The sequence below is a fragment of the Eucalyptus grandis genome, chromosome 10, assembly GCF_016545825.1.
Source record: "Eucalyptus grandis isolate ANBG69807.140 chromosome 10, ASM1654582v1, whole genome shotgun sequence".
Classification (NCBI taxonomy): domain Eukaryota; kingdom Viridiplantae; phylum Streptophyta; class Magnoliopsida; order Myrtales; family Myrtaceae; genus Eucalyptus; species Eucalyptus grandis.
The window spans coordinates 2,283,228-2,305,095 of record NC_052621.1 but is presented as its reverse complement, the minus strand read 5'-3'; the positions used below and the strand labels follow the sequence as shown (position 1 = coordinate 2,305,095).

The 21,868-nt window shown below is 45.1% G+C and overlaps 4 protein-coding genes and 1 non-coding gene across 5 annotated transcripts; 2 read left to right on the top strand and 3 right to left on the bottom strand.

Annotated features, from left to right (window-relative positions):
• Positions 1–1,217: 1,217 nt before the first annotated feature.
• LOC104421049 (uncharacterized protein At3g28850) lies at positions 1,218–2,639 on the bottom strand (the record flags this gene model as incomplete). Its single annotated transcript, XM_010032876.3, is given in 4 exon segments — positions 1,218–1,666; positions 1,668–1,746; positions 1,748–1,900; positions 2,152–2,639. Coding segments are annotated over 4 exon segments (903 nt in total), but the record flags the coding sequence as incomplete, so codon positions are not given.
• A 3,845-nt stretch (positions 2,640–6,484) lies between these two features.
• Positions 6,485–8,242, top strand: LOC104421048 (protein VAPYRIN). The gene is made up of 2 exons (XM_010032875.3): positions 6,485–7,377; positions 7,625–8,242. Exons 1-2 carry the CDS (start codon positions 6,700–6,702, stop codon positions 8,057–8,059), a joined length of 1,113 nt encoding a protein of 370 aa, XP_010031177.2. The 5' UTR covers positions 6,485–6,699; the 3' UTR covers positions 8,060–8,242.
• Positions 8,243–14,214: 5,972 nt separating this feature from the next.
• On the top strand, positions 14,215–16,523 carry LOC104421047 (peptide-N4-(N-acetyl-beta-glucosaminyl)asparagine amidase A). The gene has a single exon (XM_010032874.3). The coding sequence runs from the start codon at positions 14,554–14,556 to the stop codon at positions 16,372–16,374; it is 1,821 nt and encodes a 606-aa protein (XP_010031176.2). The 5' UTR covers positions 14,215–14,553; the 3' UTR covers positions 16,375–16,523.
• Positions 16,524–17,019: 496 nt separating this feature from the next.
• TRNAK-CUU lies at positions 17,020–17,092 on the bottom strand. The gene has a single exon. It is a non-coding gene; the product is annotated as a tRNA-Lys (tRNA).
• Positions 17,093–18,548: 1,456 nt separating this feature from the next.
• Positions 18,549–20,939, bottom strand: LOC104421046 (ferritin-3, chloroplastic). Its single transcript, XM_010032872.3, has 8 exons — positions 20,518–20,939; positions 20,314–20,397; positions 20,155–20,215; positions 19,929–20,016; positions 19,254–19,315; positions 19,075–19,140; positions 18,907–18,970; positions 18,549–18,803 (listed from the first exon to the last, which is right to left on the bottom strand). Exons 1-8 carry the CDS (start codon positions 20,823–20,825, stop codon positions 18,751–18,753), a joined length of 786 nt encoding a protein of 261 aa, XP_010031174.1. The 5' UTR covers positions 20,826–20,939; the 3' UTR covers positions 18,549–18,750.
• Between the last annotated feature and the right edge of the window lie 929 nt (positions 20,940–21,868).

Genomic DNA, 21,868 nt, shown 5'->3' with positions numbered 1-21,868 from the left:
TTCGCATTTCTTCCTTGATTGCGAATCAGATCCTGAGAATAGCTACGATGATACTGATCCAAATTTCATTTGATTAAAGAAAAAATTAAGCAATGTAGGTCTAATATTTATGTGTGCGTTAAAATTCGACATGGGCCCAACAAAGAACAAGCGGTTGAGTCCGAGTGTGACCCATCTCGAAGCGCCAACCCAAGGATCTAGTGAGCGCTGGCGAGTTTCTCGGTTGATGCAGAGAAGCCCACGAACGTGGACTGTTTTACCAACCGCGACGAGTCGAGAGCTTTGGACAAGAGCAGCACGCCTGGATTCCGGAGGCTGAGGTTCGCTACTTTCTCGGCCCCCTGTCATACTCGATCCATGCTTGGATTCGCTCGCCGCTCTCGAGCGAAAGTTGGGACGGTGTGGAACTCAATGGTGAACACGTTGTTGTCGAGTTGTCGTTGTTGCTGGGTTGAAGAGGCCGAGGTACCTGTCGTCGGAGAAGTTGGTGGTTGGAGAGATCACGAATGTGAGGCCGTGGCCCCTGGGCGCCGCCAGGGAAGATGAAGGTGGCGGCTAAAGAGTGCTGCGGAGGCATTCTCAGGGTCGAGCATGTGAAATGGGGTCTTGTAAAAGGCGCGGCCGGAGAGATTGTCGGAGGTGTTGGCGAGCTGGAGAGCTCTGTTCGGGGCGATCAGAGATGGCCCGTCGAAGGCTGAGTATTGTGAGGCGGATTCAAAGCCGTTGAAGACGAACGACGTGGGCCGGAGAAAAGCATTATAAGTGGAAGTAGAAGAACCAGGAGTGCTTCGGTCATTTAACGTTGAGTTGCCGAGCGGAGTTGAGCAGGTTCTGCTTTTGCTCTCCTTCGCTCTGGTCCGGAACACGATGTGCCAGAACGCAAGCAAGGCCTCGCTGACGAGATCAAGGACCAGCTTCACCGCGATGACATAGCGCGAGGACTGGAGGAATGGCGGCGAGACAAAATGGAAACCCAGATTTTGATCGAGGTGCACACGAGCAGGACGGACTCGAGTTTCAAAACTGTAGTTTTCCTAACTTACTACCCGAATTGGATGGAGACCCAAATGCCGAAAATTCGAAAATTTCAGTTTGGTTTCATTTGGACAGTGCAATTTGGGCAGCTGATGAACGCACTTTGCTTCTTGGTCACCACTGACCGAGCCAACTCAACTCACTTTACCATTTCGGACACACGATTGCAACAAAAAAGACCAGAACACCAAAAGATCAGACGTCGATTGATTTGATTTGATTGACTCTCCATTCATCCGAAACTTCAAACGAGTCCCATCTCTATTAAACGTCATCTCGAAAAAAAGCTTTCAATAATTACAACTTAAGCTCTTTTTCCCTTCTTACCCAATAAAAAGAAAAGACCCAAAAAAAGCACTCATCTCTACAGAAACTCAAGCCACTGGAAAGCAACGCAGAGAAGAAAGAAAGGAACAACCAAGAAAGATAAAAATGCAACCTTTAATGGCTATGTCTTGAAGCTTCGCAAGCACGGGGACGAGCAGGAGGGGCACCTGACGAGGCCGTTCGCATTGCAAGTTTGGCAGGTCCTGAACCCGGCCTTCTCGCTGTAGATCTTGTGGCTCCCGCTGCACTCCTCGCACACCCCGAACCTCAGCCCCCCGCAGGCGTCGCACCCCCGCCGCCGCCGCCGCCGCCGCCGCCGCCGCCGGCAGGCCCGCGATCATCCGCTTGAGCTCGCCGCTCTCGTGGAGCTGCCTCACCTCCTCCAGCCCCCACGAGCCTCCCGCCGACGAAGACGCAGGGGAGGCTCACCTTCTTGCGCCCCACGATCCCCTGCAGCTCCCCCAGGTAGGACGCGTCCATGGACAGATCTCGCTCGTCGATCCGGACGCGGAACCCGCGGAGGATCGACCGCACCGCCCTGCAGTTCGGACGGGTCAGGTTAATCAGCACGTAGCGAGAACGACATTCGGTGCTTCGACAACGGAGCGCCTAAATTGGTAAGCTTGAGCTCACGAACTGATCTACTTCATAAATGCAAGCCGAAATCGAAACGAGCAGCTTTCAATCTTACTAGAAAAGCATGAAATTTGGCATTAGCAACCCGATTTAACGTGTAAATCAGTGGCGGCTGCAATTCCGCAGCAGTGAAAACTAGCAGCTCTTTACTACCTGCAGTCCTCGAAGGTCTTGCGGACGACCCGGAGGCTGGTGAAGTAGAGGACGACGGTCAGATCGGGGACGCTGGGCTGCTTGGCGTCGCCGACGCCGCCGCCGCCGCCGCCGCGGTGGGCGTGGGCCCAGGCGCGGAGGACGGAGGCGGAGACCCGGACCCGGTGGAAGACGGAGGGGCTGCGGGGAGCGGACCCGGATCCCCGGATCCGGGGGGGGGCTGGTCGTCGGAGAGGAGGGACTGGACGTCCTTGAAGGAGGAGCAGGAGAAGCTGCGGCAGCTCGGGGAGCGGGGCGCGGTGGCGATCCTCCGGGTTCGGGGCGAGCTCAACCACGACGGCGGCCACATGAATGTCGCGTGCGGTGGCGATTCTTCGGGTCGGGTCTCGAGGGAGGAGCGAGGAGTGGGAGAGGATAGTGATGGTAGGACTAAGGGGGAAGTATAAAGAAGGGGGAGTGTAATTTGCGGCAAGTGAGATTAAGGAGGGGGTGATTAAATGAATTTAACAAAGGCGGGGTTGGAACATTAATATTCTCCCCCCAGCGGACGCTGCCTAGAGATTCCTTTCCAGGTTACTTCCCGAGGGTAACCGTCCGTCCACCCAGGCCTGGGTCTTCAATTCGGGGAGTGGGGTTTGAACGTTCTTCGCCTGAGCCTGTCAGGCCCGTTTTGTTTTGGATTGGAAAAAAGAAAGTAGTCTTTTCCTTTTTTATGGTCGAATTCTAAAATGTCTGATTTCTTAGGATCACAAGAAATTTATGTGTCCTTGTTGGGAAAGTTTAGCACATTTGAACATTTCCGTATAATTCATGGACCAATTTGAATATATACCAAAAGTTTAGGAACAACATATATTATATTGAATAAATTAAAATTTCAGGGATCAAATTCATATTAGGTTAAAATTTGAAGACTTTTGGTGTCATTTTCCCTTTGTAAAATGACTCAATCAAGCATCCTAGGGATGGTCTATAAGCCAAGAGGGAAATTTCTTATTTAGAAGGGCATGTGTGCATCGACTCATTCATGAAACAACTCAATCAAGTGACTTAGGGGCGGACTCTAGGCCAAGAAGAACATTTCTTAATTGGAAGGGCTCAACGGTCATGCCTTTGAATTTTGTTGGCTCCGGTGTGGGTCCGGTGGGATAGGTCCATGATCGGGCTTATCATGAAACATGTGTTAGCTAGACTTGGCAAAAGGAAATCTTGTATATCCTACTAGCAACCGACACAAGGGATTGCAAAGCCAATAATATTAAATAAAGCAAAATATTGTAGGTTGTGCACCTTTTGTCATTATATTAAAGTGTTCGTTGCAAAGAAGATTCAATTGATAATGATACATAATATAATGAGAAAATTGTAATATACAACAAAAGGGTGAATACTTTTGCCATTAAGATATGACCATTTTATCCTATTTTGTTTCGAGCTAAAAAAAAGGAGAAAAAAATCAAAATTTTGAAAAATTGTTATAAAGAGAAATCAATGGTCATTGATTCACTAGTGAGATGGAGGTCGATCATCAATTAAATTTGTCATGGTTGAAAGATTGGCTTGACATTATTTTTGCTTTTAACATTTGACTTACAACTTTCGCTTTGTTTATGAAATATTCAAATAGAGAATCAAAGGCTTAATGATACACAAGCAATAATTCGAATCATTCAAAATAATAGCCGATTTTATTTCATGATTTTTCAATGAATAGGTGCCTTTTCTGATGATGGAATTAGAGAAATCATTACTCAGATTTAGGTTGTGCTATCACAATCATCAATTTCTTGAGATCCATATACGGAGCCTAGGTGAAATTTATATAATAACCAAGGAGATTAATCCGGCCCGATCTGGCTAACCCGGTTTGGTAGACAATAATGATTTTCCCCTGTTGCAATAGGATCTCTTTTTAATCCAAATTGCTTCGCGAAACCCTAGAACAATCACTGTGCTGGATTGTCAGAGAGAAAAAAGAGGGCGTCCTAATGCGACCGAGTCAAAGCACGTGAGGCAGATTTCCCTGTTTCGATCAGTTTACAATTTGGTCGCATGTGTAGTCGAGCTGTTCATGAGTGCGGGGTGCGGTGTCGTCTCGTGACCTCTTTTCTCAACTCCGATGTTGAATCTCACGTCTGTTCAGAGAATATACTTTCTCGAACTTTCATCGCTTATTCTAATTCGGGACACAGACGTGAAGATCCGACCCGTTTTTCGATCCTAATGAATCGAGTAAGTATAGGGCTTTTACATGTATAAAACAATGATGATGTAGAGTAATTTACGTGCTATTAGCAAAATTCAAACAGGTAAAACCGTTTTGAAAGGTTACTTTCTAAAACTTCTTGAAAGAACACGGTCACATACAAACAAATAAAAGAATCATAAGTATGTATAGATATGACATCATCATAAATTCTGTGTTCTGCGCTTTTTAAAGTGTAATTTTAATTCAGAATAAAACCCCAGAGACAAGCATAATTTGCAATATTAAAAGCCATAAGAGCAAGAACTTCCCAACCACAGCATGCCAAAATGGGGAAATGAAAAGGTTGTTACAAGTCAATGAGATGACGATGTCACATGAATATAATTTTCAGGATCAATTTAGTGAGATAAGAACGAACAAGGTGCACGTAAACCAGCTTTGCAAGAAAATGCATTATGTCATAACTTGAATTTCCATAAAATTTAAACCTCGATTGAATAAACAATTTAGTTTTACTTCATTTTTCCAACGAATAACTAATTTAACTTCAATTAATGTACATCAAACCTTATGAATAGAAATATATCCTTACTTTTGCTTCACACTTTGCTCCAGTCCTATGATGTTCTTCTTCAAAAACACGAGCCCAAATGATGCTAAATTCCGAACTTCGAAAACACACACACACAATTATATATATGTAAAAATTTATTAGTGTGAACCCAAGCTTAGTGAATGAACTCTTTAAGTCTAAAATAATAGGTCATCTAATCACTTAACCTGACATATATATAGAATAATATGAATTTAATATGGCAATTGAATGAGTAGATCTTTCCTATCATGAAGTACCAATGAAAACCGTTGAACAATGTAGCATAAGATCATTCACTTCAACTCAAAACAAGACTCAACTCATTCAACTCGATGCATGATTATCACATAGTTTTTCATTAATACATATGCATGGATACATGTTATGACAAATCATCTAACTAACAAAACATTCCAAACACTCTCAAGGTCCAACACACAAGACATTTCACCTCTTGAAGCATCCCGAACATTCTGTGGGTAACCCTACACTCTTGAAGCATTTTAGCACAAGAGACATCTCGACTCTTGAGACATCTAAACACTTCTAGAATATCATGATACACGGTGCATCGTCACCACTAATACTTTCCACATACAATCATATATCAACAGTGTATATAACAATACTATAATCTTATGATCTTCCTTGTAACAAAAATGGAATCCACACCCATTATAATTTTTTGTATACCCATTCTCAAAAATCAACATTTGGTACATAACATCATCTTATGCAATCCATTACCGAAAATACAATTGCCAGGCTTTTTCCATTAATCACTTATGTAAGTAGTAATAACACACTTATCTCTCTGCATTTCCCAAGTAAATAATGACAGCATAGTTGAGATTAGTAAATTCGTCAGAAAATTAATCTAATTTGACCCCTAGAGTTTTTCGCTTACCTTGCATAAAAGGCTTGAACAATCAAAGTTTTAATTACCTTTACTTCAAAAGAGTGGAAAGTGATGTGGGATTCCCTCTCTTTTGCAATAATGAGTTGAAGCTTTCTTTTTAAAACTTGGATACCTATAGTGGTTTCCTATGATCAAAGGAGGGATGTACTCAGAAGAATTACACGAACCAATGTTAAAAAATGATGACATTGAGGTGAAACTAGTGTTAAATAATAGAGGTGATGTCACCAAACTAGAATGTCATAAATGACTTGATTTAAGTAATTCCAAAGCAGATATCTTGAGTAGATGCATGAAGGAGAAGTATTATTTGAGTTGTTGTAATCACGCCACAATTGTCAACGCAGCATTCGATGGAACGGTAATTTAGGGTATCGCACGTTATCGACTCGAGTTTCCTAAAAGCACCCACATTGACACTTTACCATATCTTTTCCCCGCATTAAGCTCAACTCCTTTTACAGATTCCCCTCCTCGCCAGCCAAAAATCACCTTTGCCCTTCTTTCCATCTCCCTAAGTCCCACATCATCTCTTCGAAATCCATTTGCACCAATCAAAAATCGACATTCCACCCATCAAAAATCAATATAAGAAGACAAGAAAAAGAATTCGCCATTCCAGGAATCACCCCGGCTCCCCTCCCCACAGTAAGACAAGACAATTTCACGTGCCGTCCGCCCCACAAAGGACGCCAAGCCGGCCCCCGCATTGTCATATCCGACACCTTCATCGTTCAGCTTTCGTAACGCACAAGTGTCGCACTTCCTCGCCGTTCCGTCCTTCCTCAATCGCGCCTTCCCTTCCCATTCTTCCGTGCGACGTCGATGTTAGAAGACAACCTGGTCGACGTGTCGGCCCACGAGGTCGTCATCGACTTCGCGCTCCGCCGCAAGTGCCGCGCCACCGTCCTCCTCACGTCCCTCTCCGCCGCCGCCCCCGTCGCCTTCAAGGTCCAGACCTCCTCCCCTCACAAGTTCCTCGTCAACCCGCCGAGCGGGATCATCCCTCCCTCGTCCTCCCTCGCCCTCCAGATCGTCCTCAAGCCGCAGTCCCACCTCCCCTCCTCCTTCCCCCGCTCCCCCGCCGACCGCTTCCTCGTCAGGGCCGCGGAGCTCGGCCCCGGACCGGCCCCCGACTCGGTCGGCTCGTGGCTGTCGTCGCGGCCGACTCGGGACGTGAAGCTCAAGGTCGCCTTCGGGGGCCGGCTGCTCCTCCGGCACGCGGTGGACCGCGGGGATGTCGGCGCCGTGAGGAGCTTGATCAAGCGGCAGAAGGGGATCGTCGCCGAGCTGCCGCTCGAGGATGCGGCGTCGCTGCTCCGCGCCGCGGTGGCGTCGGAGAACTCGGCGAGAATGGTCAGTTTGCTCGCGGAAGCGGGGCTTCAAGTTGACTCGCTGGTGGAGTCTGGGCCGTTGGATCTGCCTAGTCAGAACGGGGAAATAGCCAAAGATGATCGTGGCCGTTCAGCCACTCGATTGGTTCATCATGATAAGGGACAACAGGTAGAATTATCCGACTGTAGAATTTGCATGGTAACGTGTTACATGCCTATTTCATATGATGGACTATAAAAAAGCTTGCATTTACTTGGCATTTATTTTATACCTTGAAATTGAATATTTGGCACATTTAATAATAGAATCTATAATAATAAGAAACAATTCAATAAGTGGGAGAATGTAATCAATCTAATTCATTGCCTTATATTCGTACGATATCTTATAACTCCATCTCGTCTCGTCTTTGTAGGAACAAGAAGTTCAAAGGCAGGGAGAAGCGGTTTTAATGGCGGCGAGACATGGAGACATGGCGGGACTATCGTCGCTGTTGCGCGGCGGCGCGGCCACGGATTACTGCGACCAGTACGGTCTCGCACCGCTCCACGCGGCGGCCATCAAAGGCCACAAGGAAGCCGTGGTCTTGCTCCTCGATTTTGGGTCGGACGTCGAGTGCCGGGACAACGAAGGCCACACCCCCTTGCATTTGGCAGTGGAGTGCGGCAGCATCGAGACGGCGGAGGCATTGATTGACGAGGGCGCGAATGTGAATGCCGCGAGCGAGAGCGGGACGACCCCGCTGTATATGGCTAGGATCCTGGGATACCAAGAGATTGAGGAGATGCTTTTGAGGAGAGGGGCCGTTTCTTCAGAAATTGTTTGTACTGCTTCTACATCAATGGAGTAGCAAAGGAATAGCTCTTGCGAAAAGAAGCGTAATCATTTTGGTAAACTTTATGTCGTCATGCGACAGAGGAAAGTTAAACAAATAAAAGCAACTAAAGTATACTAAAAGAATATGGACGGAACAAAATGGTAAGATTTTTCTTTTCCTTTTCTAATATTAAGGATACATAGGCCGTTAAAACTTCTTATATGTCTACGTTGTGGATCAAGGCTGCCTTTTGATTCAACTTTGAGGATAGAAAGCCATTTCCCCAATGATCTTTGAGTCAAGGGATATTTGCCCATAACAAATGTCGTTTGGGTCAAAGTGTAACTTTGAAATTCAAGAAAAAAAGAAAGAAAGAAGGAAAGAAAGAAAGAGAGAAAGATATTTGTTTTGTCAATGTCTATTGTCAATTAGGAACTTGTTGGGGAGAACCCAGGTACAACAATTCACCACGGCCAAATGCAATCCAGGATCAATTTCTCCCCCGTAGCTAAATCAACTAAAATTTTCTTAACCCCCAGCAACAACCAGCAATATATAGCCTCACAAAATGCAAATATAACGCCGAAATGATAAGTAGACAAAGCAAATAACGACACCAAAGATTTAACGTGGAAAACCCGATGCGGGAAAAACTACGGACCGCCCAAAAACATCCACTAATTACCAAGAATAGCGGGATACACAAAGTATTCTTCTCTAGCCACACACAGAGTAGCCTCAACATCAACGTTACAATCATCTTCTTCACCACATGGTAGATAAAACGAGTTTGGAGCGAAAAGAAAACCTTAACCGCGACTGGAGAATTTGGAGACGGTTCTCGACGAACAAAAACCATCAACTCGTAGTCCTCGGTCTCACGAACAACATACTGAAATTTGAGCCGATTTCGACAATATTTGGCCTTCGAATCAAAGCCGCAAAGTTGCAGCACTCTTCCTCTCTTCTCTTTCTCCTCTGCTGCAGTTTTCTTTCCTGGTTTTTCTCTCTCCTCTCTTTGGACGCACACCCCACGTACGACAACTCCACTTCTTTTTATTCTTTTTCTTTTCTTTTATTTTATTTATTTATTTAATGCTGGCTGGGCCCCACATGAAGGTGGACCCAGCCAACAAATCTCCCCCTCCACCTCATGTGGGAAGATTCGCCATGCCCGCTTTTCTTCTACAAGTATCAAGCTTCATCACGGGCAAGGCTTTGGTAATCATGTCGGACATATTGTTGTCGGTATGAACTTTCTCAAGTAAGAAGAGCTTCTCTTCTAGCTTTTCTCGGATCCAATGATACTTCACATCAACATGCTTCGATCTTGAATGAAACACTGGATTCTTGCTAAGATGGATGGCACTCATGCTATCGCAATATAGAACAAACTTCTCTTGCTTCAAGCCCAACTCTTGTAGGAATTTTTGCATCCACAAAAGTTCTTTACCTCCTTCGGTAATAGCAATATACTCCGCTTCAGTTGTAGACAAAGCGGTACATTTTTGCAATCTCGATTGCCATGAAACAGCTCCCCCTGCAAAGATTATTATAAAACCCGATGTGGATTTTCGGGAATCAACATCACCGGCATAGTCCGCATCCGAGAAGCCACTCAACTCGGGTTTGCATTTCCATAGCACAAGCAAAGTATAGAAGTGCCTCTAAGATATCTCAAAATCCATTTAACAGCGGCCCAATGTTCCTTACCTGGATTAGAGAGAAATCTACTCACAACACCAACTGCATGAGCAATATCCGGTCTTGTACAAACCATGGCGTACATCAAACTACCCACGACTGATGCATAAGGAATTTTCATCATCTCAACCTTCTCTTTCTCACTTGAAGGACACTCATTACAACTCAACTTGAAATGGCCTGCAAGTGGAGTACTCACCGGTTTACATGTGCTCATGTTGAATCTTTCAAGCACCTTCTCAATATACTTTTCTTGAGATAACCACAATTTCTTATTCTTCCTATCACGAGTAATTCTCATGCCTAAGATTTGCTTAGCCGAGCCTAGGTCTTTAATTGCAAAAGCTTTATTCAACTCATTTTTCAAACTCTTGATTTTCTTGGCATCATGCCCAACAATCAACATATCATCCACATAAAGTAGGAGAATAAGAAAATCATTATCTGAGAATCTTTTCATAAAAACACAAGAATCGGAATTAGTCTTACCGTATCATTGTTCTTCCATGAATGACTCAAACTTCATATACCATTGCCTAGGCGCTTGCTTGAGACCATATAAGCTTTTCTTCAATCTACATACAAGGTGCTCCTTGCCTTCAACTTCAAAACCCTCTGGTTGCTCCATATATATCTCCTCTTCTAGGTCTCCATGAAGAAAAGCCGTCTTTACATCAAGTTGTTCAATTTCTAAATTTAAGCGGCGGCCAACCCAAGAACAACTCGAATAGAAGACATCTTTACAACCGGTGAAAAAATCTCTTCAAAGTCTATGCCATTCTTTTGATGAAAGCCCTTCACAACAAGTCTAGCCTTGTATCGTGGTTGTAAACTATTTTCTTCCGTCTTCAACTTATACACCCACTTATTTGTGAGTGTTCTCTTACCCTGAGGCAACCTCACCAATTCAAATGTGTGGTTCTCATGCAAGGATTTAAGCTCCTCTTGCATGGCTTCATGCCACTCATTCTTTCTTTCACATGATATAGCATCTTCATAAGTTTCTGGCTCCCCTGCATCAGTGAGTAACACATACTCATGTGGCAAATATTTTTGAGAAGGCTTACGCTCTCTTTCAGATCTTCTAACTTGAGGTATGATAGATTGCTTTTCCTCAGCTATTTCACCTGTATCAACTGAAGAATCAATATTATGTGAGGACTCACCATCTTCATGACTTCCTTGCACTTCTCCTCCATGATTTCTATCAACATTAGAAGGATTTGGGCTGAAACTAACTGAACGTTGAGCTGTATTCTTTGGTCTCTCCACCTTGTCAATGTCTTCAATAGTTTGATACTCACAAAACACCACATCTCGACTTCTAATGACTTTCTTTGCAACTGGATCCCATAACCGTAGCCAAACTCTTCATGTCCATAACCTAAGAAGATACACTGTTTAGACTTGTCATCAAGCTTGGATCTTTCATCTCTTGGAACATGCACAAATGCCCGACAACCGAACACTTTTAGATGGCTGTAGGAAACATCTTTGCCACTCCAAACTCTTTGCGGAACATCCCCCTTAAGAGGAACCGATGGAGAAAGATTTATCAAGTCTACTGTTGTTCTCATCGCTTCACCCCAAAATGACTTAGGCAACTTCGCATGAGAAAGCATACACCAAATCCGATCATTAATTGTCCGGTTCATTCTCTCTGCCACTCCATTATCTTTGTGGTGTTTTTGGAACAGTCTTCTCAAGCTTGATACCATAATCCCTACAATAGTGTTCAAATGGGCCTCTATATTCACCATTGTTGTCGCCCGAACACATTTGACTTCTTCCCGGTTTCTCTTTCCACATTGACATGAAATTGCTTGAAAGCCTCAAGCACCTGATCTTTAGATTTCAAAGAAATAGCCCACACTTTTCTAGAACAGTCATCAATAAATGTCACAAAGTATAATGCACCTCCAAGAGTTCTAGCATCCATGCAACAAATATAGTGTGAACTAAATCAAGTACATTTAATTTCCTGTGTGGAGAGGAACTCTGAAATGAGAATCTATGTTGCTTACCAGTCAGACAATGAGTGCATTCCTTTAGATTTTTCTCTTTCAAAGGTAAAAGGTTCTTTCTAGCAAGAGTATCAAGTCATTTCTTGCTAAGATGACCTAACCTCATATGCCATAAATCAACCAAGGAATCCACCACTGCATTTACCTCTTCTTTAATCAAGTCAGCTTGCATGGTGTAGAGAGAGATTGTCTTCTTACCCTTTGCCACTACCATGGAACCTTTAGTCAACTTCCATTTGCCATCAAAGAATGAATTACAATAACCATCATCATCCAAGGCACCCGTAGAGATCAAGTGAAGTCTAATATCCGAAACATGTCTCACATTTTTCAAAAGCAAATTACATCCGACATCGGTTTTCAAATAAACATCTCCTATGCCAATAACCTTGGAAACATCATTATTTCCCATCCTTATGCAACCAAAGTCGCCGCTGCGATAAGAAGCAAAGTAATCATGCCGTGAGGTGACATGAAAAGAAGCCGCGGAATCAACAACCCACATAGAGTCTTGGCATGTAAAATTCACATATCCGTCATCACATACAAACACAATATCGCCATCGGATGCAACCGCCGTTGTAGCTTGTTTCTCTTCTTTCTTTTGATCTCCATTTCTATCATGGAATCTATCTCTCTTTGGCAACCAACACTCTTTTGCATAATGTCCCATTTTACCGCAATCATAACACTTAACACTCCTCCTCGGTCTTGATTTCGACCTTCCTCTTGACTTGCCTCGGGTATCATTTCTTTGAAACCTTCTTGATTGACTTCTCCCCCTGTTTTCTATAACAAGAGCATCCGATGTAGAGGCATAATTCAAGCCTTTTCTTCTTGTTTCTTCATTGAACAAGCTTTCTTTAACCATGCTCATAGAAAGCACACCAAAAGGAGCCGAGTTATTTAATGCCACAACTAATGTGTCCCAACTATCAGGAAGAGTACCAAGTAATAAGCATGACTGCAATTCATCACCAAGATCAATCTCAAGATTTGTCAATTGATTTACAACATCTTGAAATTCACTCAAGTGTTCCGCCATGTTACTCCCCTCCTTGTATCTCAAATTCACAAGTCGCTTAACTAGAAGAGCTTTATTTTGTGGAGTTTTTCTCTCATAAAGATCTTGTAATTTCTTCCACAAAGTGTCCGCCTCGTTTCTTGAGCAACATGATGAAAAACACTATCATCAATCCATTGTCGGATAAACCCAAGCGTTTTCGATTCATTCTCTCCTATTCTTTGTCTTCCTTATCTCCTTTGGCTTTATCACCCTCAATAGGATCAAATAAGTCTTTGCAATATAACACATCTTCCATCCGAGGCTTCCAAATAGAATAATTCGAGGCATTTAACTTAAACATGGTCTTCTGGTTTCTTCCATTTAACACTAAAATTCAACCGTGCTCTGATACCACTTGTTGGGGAGAACCCGGGTACAACAATTCACCACGACCAAATGCAATCCAGGATCAATTTCTCCCCCGAAGCTAAATCAACTAAAATTTTCTTAACCCCCAGCAACAACCAGCAATATATAGCCTCACAAAATGCAAATATAATGCCGAAATGATAAGTAGACAAAGCAAATAACGACACCAAAAGATTTAACGTGGAAAACCCGTGCGGGAAAAACCACGGACCGCCCAAAACATCCACTAATCACCAAGAATAGCAGGATACACAAAGTATTTTCTCTACCACAGTCGCACGCATTAGCCTCAACATCAACGTTACAATCATCTTCTTCTCACCACATAGGTAGATAAACAAGTTTGGAGCAAGAAAACCTTAACCGCGACTGGAGAATTTGGAGACGGTTCTCAACGAACAAAAACCATCAACTCGTAGCCCTCGGTCTCACGAACAACATACTGAAATTTGAGCCGATTCCGACAATATTTGGCCTTCGAATCAAAGCCGCAAAGTTGCAGCACTCTTCCTCTCTTCTCTTTCTCCTTTGCTGCAGTTTTCTTTTCTGGTTTTTCTCTCTCCTCTCTTTGGACGCACACCCCACGTACGACAACTCCACTTCTTTTTATTCTTTTTCTTTTCTTTTGTTTTTTTTTTATTTAATGCTGGCTGGGCCCACATGAAGGTGGACCCAGCCAACAGAACTCAAGTGTGGCAACGCCAAGAGTTGCACGACCTCGAGCGGCCTAGGCAACTTTGGCAACCCCGGAGAGGATGGTCGTATTCCCCCCTCCATTCACCTAGCATACCGTCACCCTCCCTTTACCTAGCTCTACATCTTGAGATCTCTCCATCTCAAGCTCAAAGCTGGCTCCATGAAGCCTTGGCCGATGTTGCCCAGTCCTCAGCTAGCAGCCTAGCATTGCCTGACCCTCAGCCGGCATCCCTGACCTTCCTTGTGAATTCCCAGCTAATAACTTCAAAGTTTTCTTAGATTTGACCATGTGAGGTCTGCATCAGTGTCCTTGATCTCTGCACTAAACACCCCACATTTTTTTTTCAAGGGACTCTAGATGTCCAAAGTCTTTATCAATACGGAGTGTGCACTAATATCTATGAAGTGGTGTGCTTCGGCGCAAGAGACTGTGACGTGTTGCTTGTGGTCGGGAAAATAGCAAAATGGAATCAGAGTGGGAGCGATGTATCTTGATTTGAGATGTTGACAAAGTAAACGCCACTGTATCATCATGGCAACAAAAATCTCAACTCGAGCTCATCCTTCTTATTGAAGCCTGTCCGTACGGAGTCACCTTCCTTCATCGTCCCGTCCCATTTACTAAATCGACGACGACGTCCCGTAAAAGAAAAGTAAGTCAAACCACGATGCCGCCGGCCACCACCACCGCCGTCCTCTTCCTCCTCCTCCTCGCCGCGGCCGCCGCGGCCTTCCCGGACCGCTTCCACAAGCCGGCCTCCCACTCCCGCTCCCGCTCCCGCTCGCCGCAGCAGTACGTCGAGCTGACCCGGCCCCTCCCCTACACCCTCCTCCCGCCGGCGTGCACCCACCGCATCGTCACCCACTCCTTCGCCGACACCCTCGGCTCCCCTCCCTTCACCGCCCCCTACTCCCCGCCCCCGCCCTCCTCCCTCTGCCCCTCCCCGCCCTGGTCCTCCGTCGCCCTCGAGCTCTCCGCCTCCTCCCGCGGCGACCAGTACGACCGCATCGCCGCCCTCTGGCTCGGCGGCGTCGAGCTCCTCCGCACCAGCACCGCCGAGCCCAACGACGACGGCGTCTTCTGGAAGGTCCGCAAGGACGTCACCCGCTACTCCTCCCTCCTGTCCCGCTCCGGCATCGAGGTCTCCATGATGCTGGAGAACATCGTCAACGACGAGTTCACCGGAATCTACCACGTCAACGTCACTCTCCTGTTCTACTCTTCCGTGGGAAGCGGCGCTGGACCGAGGGTTCCGGCGAGTCAGCTCTCCTCGATCTCGAAATTGGGGCTCGGATCGGAGGAATTGGGTGGAAATAGCGTCAATTCAGCTACTCTCGGAGCGGCGGCGTGGGATTACAATCCGCCGCCGGCCGATCTGATCTTGTCCGTGTCGGACGACGGAGATAGAGGCTCTTGGTACTGGATCGAGAGGGGGTTGGACCTGCGATCGAAGAAAATCATCATCCCGGCGAACACGGTGCGCGCGGTGCTCGAGCTGTGCGTGTCGTTCCACGGGAACGACGAGTTCTGGTACTCCAACCCTCCCGATTCGTACCTCCGGGAGAACAACCTGACGACCGGCCGCGGCAACGGAGCTTACCGGGAGGTCCTGGTGATGATCGACGGGACCTTGGTCGGCTCCGAGGTCCCGTTCCCGGTCGTGTTCACCGGCGGCATCAATCCCCTGTTCTGGGAGCCCATCGTCGCGATCGGCGCGTTCATCCTCCCGTCCTACGACATCGAGCTGACGCCCTTCCTCGGGACGCTTTTGGATTGCAAGCCGCACGAATTCGCGATCGGGGTCGCGAACGGGATCTCGTATTGGCTCGTCAACGCGAACCTGCACCTGTGGCTGGATCACGGCTCCAAGAGGGTTCAAGCCAAGTCCGCGGCGATCGCCCCTACCGTGCACCATGTGGAGCGCGAATCGGAGTTCCGGCAGCTGGACGGATCGTTCAAGGTGAAGGCGAAGAGGAAGGAGCGGTTCGTCGGGTGGGTCAAGTCGAGCGCCGGGAACTTCACCACGATAGTGTCGACGGGCTACAAAGTCAAGAACTCGATCAGCTTCACCGGCAACGGAACCTACAAGCTCATGAAGCAGAAGATGAAGGCGAAGAGAGAGGTCACGACCGAGAACGAAGCCGGCGTCCCGGTCGCCCGCACCTTCGTCAAGAGGAGCTACCCGCTTCGCGTGATCACCTCGACTCTCCCGGGGTCTAAGAAGGACACATACGTGCTCGTGACCAACGTCTCGCACTCGCAGTTGGAGAGGTGGTCCTACGGGGATCAATCGGGCTCGGTTCGCAACTCGCAGGATTCCAGGGGCTGGATGGAGGTGAAGGATCACGACGTCCTCTCCGGCACGGCCGAGACGAAGCAGAGCTACAACTACGCAGATGAATTCATCTGCTACTTGAGGAGGGCGGAAGCCGCCGACGGCAAGCTTGTCGGAGATAATTCGTGGTTCTCTCGTGGGTGCTTGTCGTGACCATTGTTCGTTATTCCGCACTGTCGTGTCCTCCCTAGGTTTTGCATAAGTTGAATGCGTACTTTTAGTCTGGTTTGTGTATATAAATTAAAGCCTTTCGGGATGATTATAATTCAATCGACTAGCTAAACACAAGAGAATTATATTCATAAGTTAAACATGCTACCAATGGCTTCCCGAGTTCTAAACTCAAAGAAGGGGAGAAAATAATAGAAAGGCCCGAAAAATTAACCTCAAGATCAAGGTAGAGCGTCTCGGCCATGCAGCGCATGACGGAATGGATGAGTTTGCTCTTGTCGTACCGCTCCTCCTCGCAGGGCGAGGACATCCCGCTCGGAGACGTGGTGCTTGCTGAGGTCAATGTAGCCCTTGTCACTGTCGATGGTGAGGACCATGGGCGGGCTCGATGTGGAGGCAGGAGAGCTCAGAGAGTGGGATCACGCCCTCGACATCGTCGTACTCCAGGAGGGACAAATAGACCCGCACGTAATCAATGCTCTTGACCTCTATCATCACCACCGTGCCAGCAGCCGGCTGCCATTGTAGACCGAACTCCTTTTACTCTTGACTAAAACATGAAAAACAGAGGAGGAAAAGGGAAAAAAAAAAAAAAAAAAAAGCGGGCTGCAAAAGAAAAAGGAGAACCGCCCACCGTGGGGCTCGAACCCACGACCACAAGGTTAAGAGCCTTGCGCTCTACCAACTGAGCTAGACGGGCTTTTTGCTGATGGCGCCTAAAAAAACCTATAAATAGACAAAATTTCCGTTGGTGGCCCAATATCTCCGGGCTCCTTAGAGTGCCTTTAGTGGACCGATTGCTTGTTCAGCTTCTTGGGCGCATCGTGACTCTTCGTTTGCACGACTTGCGATTAGCCCGTTCGACTGTTCACTCAAAGGCCGGCTGATCTGCTCGATTGTGCAATCTTACGTAGTTTCTCTACATGAACGGTCGACTTAGCGAATGCGCGACTAAAAAAGGAACTATCTTGCGGAGATGACAGGCTTAATTGCTGTGGCCTTTGGGCCTTTCATATTATCAGCGACCAGTTAAAGCTGGTTAGCAAAACTAGTTATTTGAGAAGTAGAAGCATGCGATCAGGGATCAGCACGTTTCACCAGCGGTTCATGCAATGCGCAAAAGCAGCAACGCGAGTATTCTTTAAGTCCTGTTGGCTGTTATTTCACTGGAAGATGATGGCAGTGCACATGGGACAATTGCTGCTTCACCATATATTTAGAATGGAAAGACCATCTCACGGTCAAGATACATATCCAAAATGAAAAGCAAGAATCTGACACAGAGAATGAAGATTTTCAGGCCAAAATTGAAGTGATGATGATTTCTCGGGATAGAAGTAAGAATCAAAGGAAGCTTAAAATGAAATCAGAGACAGAGAATGAAGTTTTTTAGGATCAAAATTGAAAGGAAGATGACTTAATCAAGGAAAGAAGCTTAAAATGGAAAAGAATCAGCAGCTGGATCAATTACCATGACTGGGTCAATTTGCGTTATCAGTATTTCCTTTTGTAATAAAATTCCTTACTTGTACAAAAACTATAAATCGTACCTCCTATGAGGAATTATTCATGCAAGAAATAAAACAAAATCAAAATGTTTGAGATTCCGTTTAAATCTTCCATAGCCATTTCCAAATTACGTGTCTATGTAGGCGAAGAATCCACGTTAGGAATTCCGATTGGAATTCCGATTTTGATAGACCAACTCGAGCTATGGCTTTAGGAAACGGGTCGATTATGCCTGGTTAGAGAGCAACCGTGAAAAAATTCTGAAGTAGTATGACGCAGAAGGTAACGAACAGCGACATCCTATGCTCTCATCCACGGAATCGCAATCTGGTGACATGATCAACATCCACAGCCACAAGGCAAAGAACAGCAACGCGACGTTGGCCCCATGATGCATAATACCCAACAAGGACATGTGGAATAACCATGTCGGGATTCTTGAACCATGATATTCCAGGTACACTGCCAGCCACCAACATGTCATGGTCCCTCAAATTGAAAAGGCTACGAATGACACCCAACAGCACCGAAAACCCACACTCTGCATCCTCCAATCTAAAGGGAAATCGCAACCTCACGTGTCTTTGTAAGTCGTTATCATGTCTTTAAGGCTTGTACTAAATCCACGCTGAAAATCTTGTCAGAGATGGACAAAGAACCACAAAAAAATTCTTTTATTCGGATCAACTGTTTCATAAGAAAAGCTGCACTGCAACTGTCTTTAACACGAGCACTATCTGAGACATCATACGACTCGTAAAACCACCCAAAAATGTCAACTGAAGATCGATGAGTACGAAAGGACCCTGCATCAACATTTTCCGAGCCTGCATCGAGAAAGCAACCTCATCATGCCACTGCTTCTTCCTCACGTAGGAGCATCTGGTCGAAGTGCCAAACTCCTGAAAATTCCCAATTTCGGAGAACATCAGTCAAACTGGGACAGGAGAAGATGGGGACCAAAATGACTTGATGAGAAATAAAAAGCAGTATCTGAGATTGTACCGTGTCCTTTGCCCACTCTTCTAAGTTGAGCAACATATTCTGAGATCTTTTTGATGGCTTCCACCTTCCAGTAAACATAAGATGGGGCAAAATTAGTAAATCCATTGTCTGAAATAACAAATGCGTTCAGAACTTAGATGTGGAGGGAATTTGGAAATTTGTTCTCACCTGCTCAGCCAAGAATTCACTTTCAACAAAATCTGTCAATTGCACGTCATGGTTACCCTCAGCCACCTGTTTGTAAAAGAAAAATACACACGAAGGTGAAATTTTTGTTAGCCAATTGAAAGCAAAAGTCATCCTGGATTTATGAGCTTATAAAATGCCAACAAAATCAAGGGTCGTACACTGTGTAAATTCAGAAGCTTTTCATTATTTAGCTTCTCCAGAGACAATGCGAGCTCCATTGCTGAATCAAAAAAATGAATTTGGTCAGGTACATATGGCAATCAATTTGCGCCAGAAGCAAACTAAAGGCGATGAGCAAGGATACCAAAACAATTTGATAAAAAGACTTTGCCATTGGAAAAATAAGCATTACATCAATGTGTAGCCATTCCCGTTGCAATGTATGTTTCTCAGAAAAGAAGTGCACATATGAAGGGATGTCTAGGCATTAATTATAAGTTGCCGCTTTCTAGCTATTAACATTCGCAGTGAAAAAATTACATGAATTTGGCAAAGAAGTTGGAGGATTCTCATACATTAGTGGCCCTTCATTTCACAAGGCAAGCAAGTCAAATTGTATAAATGCTGTCAAGTAATGGGTATCTATGCAGGCAATGCCACTTCTTTTTTTCGAATTTATTGCGACTTGCTTGAAAAATTGCAAAAATAACGGCCCAATTCCCACAAGTCAAATCCATACACAAAATTTTACTGCAGCAAATCCAAGAGAAAATGATGTTCAAATGCATACACATAAAAATCAAGAATTATCACAAAAAAAATCTATAAAACAAGATGATCATCCGACATCATAGTTCACACCATCGAAAATGGAAGAGGGCCATCAAACTCACCGTAAAGTGCATCGCCCTTCTCCACATGATCATAATCGGAAAGGGGCATCAGAATGGATTGCAGCTTTACCTTTCCACCTCGCTTGTTCTGTACAATTAGACCATTGGAAAAAGCAACCCCAAAAAATTAATCTTTCTAATGTTATTCCATACAATCATAAAGTCCACATTATCCAAACCGCATAACCAAGTAAAGAAGCGTTTAAAGTTAAAAACTTCTCAATACCTGATATTCCATCAGCTTCTCAGCATGCTCTCTCTCTTCCTCGCTCGACTCCTTGAAAAATCTAATCAATGATAATATCACATTATGAATCAGAAGGAATCCATGCGGTCAAATTCCAAATTAGATGCTTAAATCATTGGAGGGCGGAAAGAGATTTACTTGGCAAGTCCCTTGAGCGCAACGTTATCCCGATCAAAGTAGGCATACATGGAATGGTAAACGTACGAGACATTGTACTCCACACTGAAACGGCACACGAAAAACAGGGCGTCAAGGCCGAACGGTCGGAAACGACAAGAACCCACCATGAACAAAAGCCAGATTAAACCCCCCACAAGTTCATATGTTAAAAAAGAAACATACTTGATCTGTTCATTGATGGCGGCCTCGCACTCGTCCACGAACTTGTGGCGCGCCAGCGAGGCCTGAGGCACGGTGGGCACCAGATCGAGCTCCTTCTTCACCTCCTCGAAGGGCTGGAACACGACGCCGGTGAGCGGCCGGCTGTTCGACTCCTTGCTCGCGCAGACCACCAGGGAGCCTCCGTGCCCGCCGCTCGAGAACCGAAGCGCCGCCGGATTCGCCCCCGCAGGGGAAGACGACGGCGGCGGGGAGAGGCTGTCGCCGGCGGGGCCGAGGAGCGAAAAAGCAGGGGCGGCGCGGAGCAGCATGGTCGGAGAATCAGAAGGGGCCGAGAATCGACGGTGGAGGCGGCGAAAGCTGGGAGCTTTTCGAGGGGAGAGAAATGGAGAAGCAGGAGCTTCGAGAGAAAGAAAATGGCCTGTGGTGGTTCTTGGTGGGGAGGAGAAGATAGAGATATAGGGGAAGAGAGGGGTCTTGGGCCGTTGGATGGATGGGGAGGTGGACGGACGGGATTGCGTGACAGGGATGGGCGCGTGGCGAGCTCGTGGCCAGCGAGCGGTTTCTAGTAGAAATATCCGAATTTTTTGGGGGGCCAAATCTAAATCATAGGTGGTCCAATCAAAAAGATCATTTCCGTTGTGCCTTTTCTTCTTTTTCGTTTTCATTTTATTCTTTTAATGGATGGAGCAAACTTTTTATCCTCTTTTTCGATTTTTTTTTTTGAATACCAGAAGAAATCATTTAGATTCTTTTTTTTTTCCCTCAAAATCTAAGGATCACTTATACATTCAAAACACGTTTTTTCAAAAGTGATTGCTTGTAATCACGTGAAATAATTAGTAAATCAAAAGTGTTTTCATTATCGACAACAATTTTTACTTGATATTTTTGTGAATGATGAAAAGATTTCATGTTTCATTCATTTTTCTAATTGATATAAACGATGGATTATATATATATATTTAAAATTATTTATATTCCATGAAATAAGTAAAACTTTATATATAATTATTTGCTATGTTTCGAAACGATTTGAGTTGTGACAAATTAAAGAAGAGCCAAATTGTGTCGGTGAAGAAAAGTTATTTAAGAGAAAAAGGGTTAATAAAAGACAAAAGCCTGAAAATGAAATCATGGTGTACACTTGTTTGGATGGCGAAAAATCGAAATATGCTTTTATGAATGCGATGTTTGGCCACATCAAGCACGCTTTGATCATAAAATATCGCAACACATGAGAAAAATAGATAACTGCCTTTCTTTTTTAGTACATGAATTGTCAATGAAATTCCAAGACTGGTTCCCACCTAATTGAAGGGCGAATTTATATATAACAACAATCGATAGAAAT

Bases quoted from the DNA above. Each gene is read 5' to 3' on its own strand.
- LOC104421048 (XM_010032875.3), top strand. From the start codon at position 6,700: ATGTTAGAAGACAACCTGGTCGACGTGTCGGCCCACGAGGTCGTCATC. The intron at 7,378-7,624 runs GTAGAATTATCC...TCGTCTTTGTAG, and splicing joins ATCATGATAAGGGACAACAG to GAACAAGAAGTTCAAAGGCA.
- LOC104421047 (XM_010032874.3), top strand. From the start codon at position 14,554: ATGCCGCCGGCCACCACCACCGCCGTCCTCTTCCTCCTCCTCCTCGCC.
- LOC104421046 (XM_010032872.3), bottom strand. From the start codon at position 20,825: ATGCTGCTCCGCGCCGCCCCTGCTTTTTCGCTCCTCGGCCCCGCCGGC. The intron at 20,216-20,313 runs GTAAATCTCTTT...ATCATTGATTAG, and splicing joins GCGCTCAAGGGACTTGCCAA to ATTTTTCAAGGAGTCGAGCG. The intron at 18,971-19,074 runs GTGAGAACAAAT...GTTTACTGGAAG, and splicing joins GTGAATTCTTGGCTGAGCAG to GTGGAAGCCATCAAAAAGAT.